Raw genomic sequence first — 12,494 nt, 5'->3', positions numbered from 1 at the left:
CATGGACATATTGCCCCCCTTCCAATACTCATTGGATGCACCCTCTTTGCACAGTCCGAGATCACCAGGCTCATCCACCAAGACCTGATTCAACTAGATACTAGGAGGACGTGGATACACCTAGCTCAGGAGTTGGGCACGAAGATGGCTTTCTATAAAGAGCATCTTCTCCAGCTTACTAAGGATGGTTTTGTGACGAGGCCCAGATGCATGGACACTCTTATCTCATGGGATACGATGTGCTATTGGCCAGATACGCACATCTTCACACTAGCTTCGGATCAAGATTGGTAGATACAGTAGAGTACGAGCAGAGGCCAGGACATGTTCCCTATGTCACATGGAGCGTGAGACAGAGTTGCACTACACATGCCACTGCCCAGTTTACTACGAAATACGAGGCCGCTTTCACTGCTTGTTGAGAGAGGGCTTTGGACCACTCTCTAGAGTCATGGGGTATGAGGACTAGAGATGTTTGGGCCTGTTTTTGCTCGAGCTGCGTAGACATAGAGAGAGCCTGATGAGAGGAGAGGCTAGCCAGTCTCAGCGACAGATCAGAGTGGACACTGGGCAGACAGAGGTGCAACTACCACAGCATAGCTCACATTCTCCTCAAACCAGAGGCACGCTGATCGATTGAGTGACCGAGCTAGGGAGATCTAGACGCCCACGACTACGGAGGACTTACACAGCATTGCCGGAGGCTGCACCAGAGGATTCGGATAACTTTGGCCTGACATGCACGACGCTCGGTCAGACTATTGACCATGGAGGAGATTGATGAGATCCGCCAGCGACCGATGATGGATCTCCTATGATTTAGCTCTTTTGAGGATTGTACATCATGCTCATCTTGTATCAGCCTTTGTATCAGCTCTCACCCATTATATTCCCACATGCACACCCCACATTGTGTCGTATTAGCTCCCAGTCACTACTTTAACCCCCCCCCCCCCCCACTCATATCCTACATAGTTCCAGCTAGCTGCTTAGTTCACATCTAGTAGTTAAGATTTTAGTTTCACTTTACTTCATTTTATTTTTGTACCCAGACGTTCTATTAGATACACCAAGATTGTATCAGTTTGGTCTCATAGGTCATTTTGGCCTTTTGAAGACGTTCAATATAACATTTCATTTCATTCTCTCTCTCTCTCTCTCTCTCTCTCTCTCTCTCTCTCTCTCTCTCTCTCTCTCTCTCTCTCTCTCTTTTTGGAAAAATCAGGGCTGTATATTACTAAGTACAATATAATCCCCAGCGGATGCCAAAATAGCCTATCACGTGGGGTGTACAAGCTGAATGTAAGGGTGAGAGCCACTATAGTGACAACTCGACTAGAACTATCTCATGGTGGTCTGTGTGACGAGTGGAGGAGAAACCACCGAGGGGGTGCAGAATGCCATGTAATCTGTCCACCTGTAAGTGTGAAGAAGAGTGGAGATCGGGCCCAACGCCGAAGGAAGTCAAATCGACGAGCCTCGGCTGCTCTAGATGTACCTGAGGAAGAATCTCACTTCCAAATGAGGGTGTGAATGATGTCCAGCCAAATGGCAGTGAGGGTATCCGGAAGGAGCTGTGGAGCCGCACTGAGAATGTGAAGACAACGAGCTCTCCAAACATTCCATAGTGCAATGCTAGTGATGACTGAAAAGATTTCATCACGTGTCTGAGGATCCCCCTGCCAAGCAATCTGTGGTAACATAACCAAAGTCCCTCGCCGATAACCAGTCGAGGTAAGCATAAGAGCTGGATCTGTGTCTGAGCCCTCGTAGAAAAGATGGGGTCCGGGCATCGGCATCAACCAGGAGACAGATCCCCAAGTGAGAAATCCATGCTGAACACCGGCTCTGCTAAGTAAAAAGCAAACTGCTAGCCACACTACGTGAGAAGACAAGCATCACCAAAGACAATGTGCAAGTGACTCAGGTAGTCGCAAAGGACAGCGAGTACATAACGGATCATGACCCATAGTAGCTAGCCAAGTCCCAACTGGAAGTCCTGCATGTGCAATCATCCACATGAAAAAAGAAATACGACGAGCCGCATGTAATCCCAGATGGCTGACCAGAACTGCTGTAGATAGGCATGGGAGAGACCTGAATGTAACCAGAAACGCACACGAGTGGGCCGCTCTGGGTGCTGTCTCATCAATGCTAATCTTCCAATTCTGATAGTGTACTCAAAGAATGATACAGGTGCACTGGTGGGGTTAGAGTGAGGCCAATGCGACTCTCCTGGGTCCCAATAAAGCTGAGATAGGGCACGACCCTCCCACACCCAAAGCCTCCAAAGTGTAGCATCAGCGGAAGCGAAACGGGGGTCAACACAACGACGCTTTCCGCGGGAGCCAACTACTCGTATGGCCTCCCATCGAGCGCCGGGGTAGACAAGGTGCGGAGAGGTGGTATCATATGTCAATCTAGCATGCATCCCCTAAGAGTAGTCAGTATCCACTGTGAACAGCATGGTGTCTAAACGAACTAATAAGAGAGTGCTCTGAGCAAAGAGGCCTTCCCAGCCACTATATGGAGGCATCTGAACCGTGCCTCGCATGACTGCGTCCCATTGTGAAGGAATGGCGGAGTCAACCTCAAGCAGTCTGTCTGCTACCCCGCGACCAATGTCATAATGTTCTGCCACAAAATCTGCATCCAGCATGCGTGTCTCATGAAACAACCGCATAGAGGCAGCAGGGCCAGTGTCCCTAGCAGCCCAATCAATGTGAGTCCTCTCTCCAAGCTGACGGGGTGGATTAACCGAAGAATCAAGAACTGCATCATTCCAAATGAGAGGCTGGCGCTCAATCTCCTCACGGCATGAGGGAGGTGAGCGTATGATAGCCCGTTGCATGGATACCCAAATCTGAAGGAGCGATCGGATGAAGGGTGAGAGAGTGCTGGTGAACAAGGGGGCATCCGTAAAGAGAAAACGGTGCCCTGTATGCCAAGTATGACTATCTCTAGTGCCGAGGCGTGGAGTCGTTGTGGAAAGAGCGGCCTGAAGAAGCATCTTCCAAGGTTCTTGGCCGGGAAAAAGACCCCGAACAATAAGCTTGGTAAGAAGGGCGCGGCTCTGTAATTCTGGATCAATAATGCCAAGGCCGCCCGTTGACCTAGGACGAATAATCGTGGACCAGCGAACTCAAGCACGAGTATCAGTAGTCCCATCTATGCCACTCCATAGAAAGTTCCGCACTAGTCTGCGGAGCTGAGCTATCACACCAGAATGTAGCATCCAACAAGAGGCCGTATACCATATTGTATCCAGAATGACTTGGTTGGCGACCAATGCACGGCCAGCCAACGACAGATGACGTGAAGACCAATGACATAGCTTCCTGCGAATAGACTGTAGTACGGGTGCAAACTGCTGCTGTGAGGAAACGTCAAATCCAACTTGAAAGCCCAGATATCTGCATGTGTGACCCGGCTTCAGCCATGTGAAACCATCAGTTACCCCCCAAGTAGGTATGTCATCACTGCCAACCAGTAACCCATAGGATTTATGCTAGTTAATGCGTGCACCACGGGCAATGCAAAAAACCTCCAGGGCCTCCCGCATGGCATCAAGAGCTGCTAGCAAATAGCGCAACATCAGCATAGTGTCATCAGAAAACTCCTGATCGATAAGGTCCGGAGCTGAAGGTATTGGCATGGTCAAGCCACGAAATGCATGAATCTGAGCACGAAGAAAGTCGGACATAGTCTCTCCTACATACAGACAGATATGCTGCTAAAGGACATCCCTGACGAACAGATCGAGAGAGCTCAAAACTGCGACTGACACGACCACCAATAGTAATAGCACTGTTGGCAGTCCTGAAGAGAGCAGAAATGCCTGAGATCCATCTCGAAGGGAAACCCATCCTGGCTAATGATCCTTCGAGAAACTCCCACTCAACACGATCGTATGCTTTCTCGAACTCAAGGATGAAAAAAGCGAGAGGTTCAAAAGATGATCTGGCCCACTCTACTGCCTCATAATCTCTCTCTCTCTCTCTCTCTCTCTCTCTCTCTCTCTCTCTCTCTCTCTCCAACTCCAAAACTTCTCTCTCTCTCTCTCTCTCTCTCTCTCTCTCTCTCTCTCTCTCTCTCTCTCTCTCTCTCTCTCTCTCATCACGCCATCTCTCTCTCTCTTTACCATGCTTTCGTTTAGGGTTTGCTGTTGTATTTTAGGGTTCGCGACCTGTTTTTAGGGCTCGCGACCTGTATTTTAGGGTTCGCGACTTCTTTTTTTTTTTTTTTTGGGGTTGTTGGACAGATCTGCGTTTTAGGGTTTGCTGCATTTTCTGCACTTTAGAAACATCAATCCTCTCTTCTCTCTCTCTCTCTCTCTCTCTCTCTCTCTCTCTCTCTCTCTCTCTCATGTCATCCCCAACCTCACCTACGGCAACAAGCAAACTCAAATATATGCTTCACTCCAAACGAATTTCCATCATTGAATTGGAAATGAAAGCATGGAGAAAAGAGATGGAAGATTGGAGGAACGCGAAGACCGTTTTCCTTCGAGAAAATGAAGAAAAGGAGAAGAGGTGGAAGGACGAGAAGGATCATCTTCTCAACAAGATCGCCACGTTGGAGAATAGCATTTTGGACCTCCACAAAGAAGTGTTGGAAACACGGTCAAAAAATGGGCTTGAAGAGGGGGAATTTCAGCCCTCTTTGAGGGAAGAAATTGACAACATCAATGAGGAGAAGAAGTCATGGGCCGCGGTCATATCCGAAACGCAAAAGAAAGTAGAGGAGGCCGAAAAATGGATTGAGGTTGCCAAGAAAGGGAAAGGTAAGGAAGCTCCTTGTACACCCACTCTTATCAACATGACCCTCGAAGAGGAACAAAGAAGGAGGGTGCGGGCTCTACATGTGAGGGTAACCGGCCTCAAGGACATAAACAATGTGGAAAAAGAGGTCACAAGCCTCACATCAATGATGGGGGTGAAGAAGCCTTCACACACAAAGGCATGGAGAGTGGGCAAGAAGAGTGAGGGCCCCGGAGAATCTTCAAAGGAAAGAGCTCTCATACTACGCTTCCCTTCATTGGAAGAGAAGAAGGAATTCTTGAGGAAGAGACCTACTCTCAAGAAGACAGGTATTTTCTTAGGCGATGACCTCACTCTCTCACAACTTGCGCATATGAGAGAAGTAATGCCCGAGATTCAAGCGGCAAGGGAGAAGGGGAAGATGGCCTTTTACAGAGATGGTCGGGTGGTGATTGTAGAGCGGTGCTCTACATGACGGTGCGAGACCTATGGGACCACATTGAGGATGGCGACTTGGAATTGTAATGGGTCTATGAGGTTGGATGTTGGTGCCTTTGAGGACAGTTTCAGAGACAAGGACATTGTTTTCTTTTCAGAGACTCACCAGGCCCCTGGCCAACTGTTGCCACATGTGGTGGGATACAAATGGGAGACAGCCCACAGAACAGTCACGAGATCTGAGCATGGGAGTAGAGGTTCAGGAGGAGTAGCGGTGTTGTTTAGGGAGGAGCTACAGCCACTACTACATATTGTACGGAGAGATGATCAGGCTAGATACATGTGGGTGAGGCTGAGAGCTGACACAGGTCGATTTCTATATATTGCTATATGTTACTTCCCCCCCAGTACGTCAGTATATGCTGTATCCAGAGGGCAGTCGCCTTTCTCAATTCTAGATGATGATATATGGGAGTTTTCTAGGGATGGTGATATCATCCTCCTAGGAGACTTCAATGCTCGAACGGGCAACTGTCAGACAGTCTTCTACGACACCTCAGATGAGATGCTTAGAGAGTTGGATGTGGGTGAGCTGGGGTTTGACAGATGCTCACATGACAGAGAGCAGACTGAGTATGGGAGATACCTCACGGAGATGACGACTACACATGGGCTAGCCATACTTAATGGCTTACAGCGGTTTCCTGGAGCAGCAAGCTTCACATGCTTTCTACACAGACATGGGGCCAGTACAGTGGACTATGTTATGACACAGCCGAGCTTTATTCCTTGTATTCAGGATTTCACAGTGGGAGCCAGACCAGTGGGCGTAGCAGTGGATCATGCTCTCTTGACACTGTCCGTATCTTTTCAGTTTAGTACAGCCCAGAAATCAGGAGGCAGGTCACACACCCGTTATACATTTACACCAGAGACTGACTCGGTTTATACAGAGGCGATCTGGGATCGTCTATGCACAGTTGCTCCAGGCCTCTCAGTAGAGGAGTGCACTACTTTATTGACTGAGACACTACATGATGCAGCATCAGAGGCATACCCACACACTCAACCGGATCGGAGGCGACATTCTGGGAGCATGCCCCAGAATAGTTGGTATGATGAGGAGTGCAGAGAGATGAGAGCCCAGCTTCAGAGGGATCTTCATTTAGGAGTCATCACCTACAGACAATCGCGGATTGCTTTCCGGCGCCTTGTGCGAAAGAAGAAACGAGCTTACCTGGCCCAGATGGAGCGAGACTTGTATCAGTTGTTCTTGAGTAGAGACTCAGGCGAGGCATGGCGACTCTTCCATGAGCACTCCCCTCCCCCAGTGATTACTTCTCCTGATGTGTGGGGCCAGTATGCGACATCGTTATATACGGTTCCTGGGCAGGATCCCCTTCCAGATCCTACAGAGCCATGTCCACCTACGAGCACCTTCTTTACCACTGAGATGGTAAAGAGAGCCATTGACAGGATGAGGACCGGGAGGGCTTACGATCATGACGGTCTAGTAGCGGAGCACTTTATACATGCTAGGGATATGCTGATGGAGGTTCTTGCAGTGTTGTTCAATCGTGCCATGTGTGAGGGATTACCTGAGACTTGGAGGTTGTCTACTATTGTGCCTATATTCAAGGCAGGTGATCCTACAGAGCCTGGAAATTACCGCACTATTATGGTTGGACACACACTGGCACGATTGTATGCATCCATTATTGAGCAGCAGTTGAGTAACTGGGCAGAGGGTGAGGGTGTACGGGCAAAGGGACAGGCAGGTTTCAGGAGGGGTTTCTCCACTCTTGACCATATTCTGACACTCAGAGCTATCATTGAGGAGGGCAGGTCACATGGGAGACGGATTTATTGTAGCTTTGTGGATTTCCGCAAAGCATTTGACATGGTACCGAGAGCTCGACTGATGCGCAGACTGCAGGAGATGGGGGTGCCCACAGTGTTGATTTGGGGGATTATGGCTTTATACAGATCAATGATGGGACATGTACGCACCCCAGAGGGGATATCTGACTTAGTTCACTCCACTATCGGGGTGAAACAGGGTTGCCCATTGTCTCCTACTCTATTTGGTATGTATGTTGATGAGGTGTCTGATTACATTGACAGAGAGGGTGATAGAGGTGCCCAGCTGGCAGGGACGTGGATCCCATTGTTGTTATATGCTGATGATATTGTCTTGATCTCTGACTCACCAGAGGGTATGCAGCGACAGTTGGATGCATTACACAGTTTTGCAGAGGATAGTGGATTGTCTGTAAACCTTGGTAAAACCATGGTCATGGTGTTTAACACCACACCGCAGTGGATCAGGAGATCGGCACCGACCTTCACGTATGGTCAAGAGATTGTGGAGTATACAGATGCATACACTTACCTTGGGATAGTCTTCACTGGGCCGAGGTTTTCTTTGGGGAGAGCAGCAAAGACTAGACTGACCAGAGCTTATGCGGCCTTGGGAGGCTTGGAGAGGATGTGTTCGCAGGTTCAGTTCCAGGAACCTCGGACAAAGTTATGGCTCTTTGATACTTTAGTAGCCTCAGCTATGATGTATGGGGTACAGGTATGGGGACCTTCTGTAGGCCAGGATGGTTGGAGACGTATGGAGAGGCCCTTGGTATCTATGATCTCCCGGTTGATTAGAGCCAAGGCCTCCGTACCTCACGCGATCATTCGAGCAGAGCTAGCTGCCCCCCCCATGGAGATTGAGGCGCTTACCAGATCAGTGTCCTTTGTGCACAGCCTATGGGATACTACTAGAGACAGATATGCTAGATTGGCCCTTGAGTCTTCTAGACAGTTAGCTCTACAGGGGGACACTTCATGCTGGTATGCACAAATGACTTCATGGTTTCAGACGCATGGCTTCACCATGGACAGGTTGCCCCCTTTCCAGTATTCTCTTCAAGCACCCTCGCTGTCTCTTACACAGGTGGAGATCACTAGACTCATTCGTCAGGACCTGATCCGGCTCGACACCAAGAGGACATGGATAGAGCCGCCTCAGGAGTTGAGCACGAAGATGGCTTTCTATAGAGAGCATCTTCTCCACCTCACAGGAGATGGGTTTGTGATTCGACCCAGCTACATGGACACACATATGTCTCATGGTTTGCGTTGTGCCATTGGTCAGATACGCACATCCTCACATCAGCTCGAGATTGAGACTGGTAGATTCAGAGGGATACCAGCAGACAGCAGGATATGCCGATTATGCCAGAGAGAGCCAGAGACAGAGTTGCACTACATATGTCATTGCACAATGTTCTATGAGATACGGGGGCGTTTCCACTGCTTATTCAGAGAGGGTTTTGGTCCTCTATCTAGGGTCATGAGTTATGAGGATCAGAGATGTCTTGGACTATATCTACTTGAGTTACACAGGTATAGAGACACTTTACTGGGGAGAGCTAGAGAGAGGCAGTCCCAGAGACACATTACAGATTTCTTTTCACTAGATATGGGACAGCCAGAGGAGCAGCCACCACTGCAGAGCTCGTCCCACACTCATTCGACCACTACTGGCACTCTCATCGACCGAGCATTGGAGCTACAGAGATACAGACGACCGCGACTGAGGAGAGGAGCTACACAGCATCGACGGAGACTACAACAGAAGATTCGAGCCATACTCTCTCGACATCCAGAGTGCAGATGAGGATGGATCCTCACCATTTCTTCCATCTTTGTTTCACACACTGTTACATCCAGTTTACCGGGTACCTATTGTATCAGCTGCTACACCCACGTAGTTTTAGATTGTAGTAGTAGTAGTAGTATTTTGTTCCACTTCTAGTTCTTTTTTAGTTCTTTTGTACCCAGACATGGTATTAGATTCACTATTTTGTAACTGATTGGTCTCATAGGTCATTTTGGCCTTTTGAAGACGTTAATATAACATTTCATTTCATTTCATTTCTCTCTCTCTCTCTCTCTCTCTCTCTCTCTCTCTCTCTCTCTCTCTCTCTCATTCTCTCTCTATCTCTACGCTTCCACATCTCCTACTTTGATAGTGTCTACCTGGTCTATCATTTCTTCTTCTTCCTCTCTCTCTCTCTCTCTCTCTCTCTCTCTCTCTCTCTCTCTCTCGTGCATTCTCTTTCTATCTCTACGCTTCCGCATCTCCTACTTTGACAGCGTCTACCTGGTCTATCGTTGGCCACAGTTTATAGGGTCCGTCTACTCACCACTGGTGGGAGATATTTTATAAATTTTTGTATGTATCTACTATCAATATTGAGATATCAATTTGGACTATCAGTGTGTGGTCTACCATTGAATCTAGTATCAAGGGTCGAGAGTCGCACCTACTACAACACATATCCCTACACTATCTCACCTCAATACCCCCTTGTATCCGAGTAGCATAGTCCATGTTCTAGAGCTGAGCGTGCTGCCAGCTAGTGTCTTGTACTTGGGTCCTTTACAGTGACTGAGGCTGGGTTGAGCAGTTCATGTGTCTCTGGTGTCATCTCTATTTCTATTTAGCTGTTTCAACTTTCATTGCTTCAGTTTCATAGGGTCATTGCTTCAGGACAGTTTTGAGTTATCATATTTGAGTGGCATTGCATGCTAGCACACACTAGTGAGAACTACAAGCCAGCACACACTAGTGAGACTAAGCATACTGCTCTAAGGCTACCCACTGTGCACCCCTACAGATTTTCCTGCTACACACAAATCTACTGCTCAAGCATCAATTTGAGCCCTACTAGACAGCCCAAAAATTGAATTGGAGTCTCAGGAGGGAACCATTGGAAACCATGGTCGACCACCCAGGGGTTGGTGATCTACTATTTGGAAAAGCAACTGTCTCGAGTCCATTGATAAGTGCACGTGAAGCTACACAAAAGGTCTGAAGAGCCTGCTGGCCCCTCCGCAAATTGGCCTCCTCACTCTTCAAATACAATGCAATGTCATCTGCAAATTCAGCATCCAACAACGAATAGGGATATGCAAACGTCTCAGCCCAATCTCCTGTGCCGTGAGGCTAGATACGTTTGGTATTAGTGTCTGACAGACATAGATGAGCATCCTGAGAGCACTGCATGGATGGATTCTACCTATGGCTAACTATTTGAGTCGGTAGTAATTCTGTGGTTGGCAGGTGATTTTTTTTTTGTTTAGAACGTGGATCTGGATCTTGTGCAGGTTGTCACTAAAATTTGGTTCTCCTGATGCGGTTTTTCTTTTTATAGATGATTTGCGGTGGCTAGAAGACTTATTTTGTCCTCCATGTTTTACAGATTGCACGAGAACTAGCTATTAGTCATGCCAGTCCACGCATTGGCTTGTATCCCATGCTTTGGAAAGACAAGTTCGATCCTCCTCTCCCTCCAGATGAGGTGGATCTTATACCTAAGAATGTAAGTGATGGCAAACAAGGACACTTGTCTAATGATACGGTTTGATGACTCTTGTAACTATTGTAGCTAACTAATCCCATATCTTGCATAGTGGGACAGGCCAGGCAATAGAATAGCGAACATGACCATGGAGCTTTCTGAGATGTTCACTCGAGAAGTGACACGGGTAAGTGCCTCATCTCTACAAGAGTGTGTTTTCCTAATAATTTTTTCCAATGCATGGTAGAACATAGAATGAAAGGCATCTCATACTCGGTTTTGGCGAAACAGTTCACCTTTCATCTCATTCTTGTTGCACTTTATCTGGAGGTATAATTACAAGGTTCTGTAGCTGCCTGTGTAGGCTTGTTATCTTAGGAAACAACGGGCCAATTTCAATTACCCATTAGTTTTTGGATGATGACTTCTGTTTACGGGCTTGGAGGTGGTGCTAATTGTTAACCCAATAGCTGACATGTACTATGTTTAGCGGTGAATGCAACTCTCGTACACAGCTAAGTAGGCTAAATTGGTTGGCCTGAGCGAGGACACACCTTCCAAAACATGTCAAAGCATTCTGCATCTTGGGAGTAGGAGACACATAGTTTCCTTGATTTGGTGCTTCACACAGGTGTTTTCAGTTTTCTCTGTGCTATATATGGTTACTGCGACTGTTTCATTGATTTGGTGTTTCACACTGAAACACCTGTGTTTCACACAAGTGTTTCAGTTTTCTCTGTGGTGTATATGTTTACTGTGACTGGTTCTCATTTGTTGGACTGATTTTTCTGCTTTAAGGAGCAAGCTAGAGCAGCTAAGCAATGCGAATTAGAAAGTTCTCCATGTTGAGATGCAATACTCTTTTGTTTGTCGCAGTATGCCGATGAAGCAGAAGATGAAGCAATGAGGGCGTTGACCATGAATCGACATATATTAGACAAATTAGCTTCAGAGCTTTTGGAGCGTATACACATCAATGGGTTGGTAAGTGTATTCTGTTGTTTGTTAGATTTATCTCCTTGATTGTGCATTAAAATGCATCCTCGATTTTGATTTCCCTCTCTACAAAACAACCCCCCAGCCGCCCGCCCCGCGGGTCCCTTGTATGCTTGGACTATAGATGTAATTTTTAGATAGGTAGCTCATTTCAGCCTTCAGCTTTTTTGTTACTTATCTGTTTCTCTCACATTAGAGATTTCCTTCATCGTATGTACTGGTTTGGTCTCATAGGCCACATTTGGCCCTCTAGAGACGTTAATATACTCTCTCTCTCTCTCTCTCTCTCTCTCTCTCTCTCTCTCTCTCTACGATGAGGAGCGCCGCCAGACTAGAGCCAGACTTCAGAGGGAGGTGCTGTTGGGGGACGTCACTCATAGACAGTCACAGATTGACTTCCGACGCCTGGTGCGGCGGAAGAAGAGGGCTTTTTTGGCTCGACTCGAGGAGGATCTATATCAGCTATTCTTGAGTCAGGACTCACGTGAGGTGTGGCGGCTCTTTCATGAGCAGTCCCCCCTCTTTGCTATTTCCTCCGCAGAGACCTGGGGTCAGTACGCATCATCTTTGTACACAGTACCTGGACAGCCGCCCCTCCCCAACCCCCCCGACCCATGCCCACACGCATGTGTCTTTTTCACTGCTGAGATGGTGAAGAAAGCTATTGACAGGATGAAGACTAGGAGAGCATATGATCATGATGGCCTAGTCGTTGAGCATTTCATGCATGCCAAAGACCTACTAGCAGAGCTTCTAGCAGTTATGTTTAACCGTGCCATGTGTGAGGGCCTACCGGACACTTGGAGCCTATCTACGATCATACCTATCTTCAAATTAGGAGACCCCATGGAGCCTGGGAATTATTGCACTATTATGATTGGGCACACACTGGCACGGTTGTATGCATCCATTCTTGAGCAACAGCTGAGTAGATGGGCAG

The 12,494-nt window shown here is 47.7% G+C and overlaps 1 protein-coding gene across 3 annotated transcripts in view; it reads left to right on the top strand.

Annotated features, from left to right (window-relative positions):
- FTSH12 (FTSH protease 12) overlaps positions 1–12,494 on the top strand; it is a 67,545-nt gene that overhangs the window by 45,799 nt on the left and 9,252 nt on the right. For all 3 annotated transcript variants that reach the window (XM_086497927.1, XM_086497926.1, XM_086497925.1), the window contains exons 15-17: positions 10,460–10,579; positions 10,671–10,745; positions 11,435–11,542. In XM_086497927.1, coding sequence (XP_086354053.1) covers positions 10,460–10,579; positions 10,671–10,745; positions 11,435–11,542 — 303 coding nt within the window. The remainder of the gene's footprint in view (positions 1–10,459; positions 10,580–10,670; positions 10,746–11,434; positions 11,543–12,494) is intronic.

The sequence above is a fragment of the Adiantum capillus-veneris genome, chromosome 24 (assembly GCF_014529385.1).
Source record: "Adiantum capillus-veneris isolate H3 chromosome 24, ASM1452938v2, whole genome shotgun sequence".
Lineage (NCBI taxonomy): Eukaryota > Viridiplantae > Streptophyta > Polypodiopsida > Polypodiales > Pteridaceae > Adiantum > Adiantum capillus-veneris.
The sequence above is the reverse complement of the archived record's forward strand: the minus strand, read 5'-3'. Positions and strand labels throughout refer to the sequence as shown.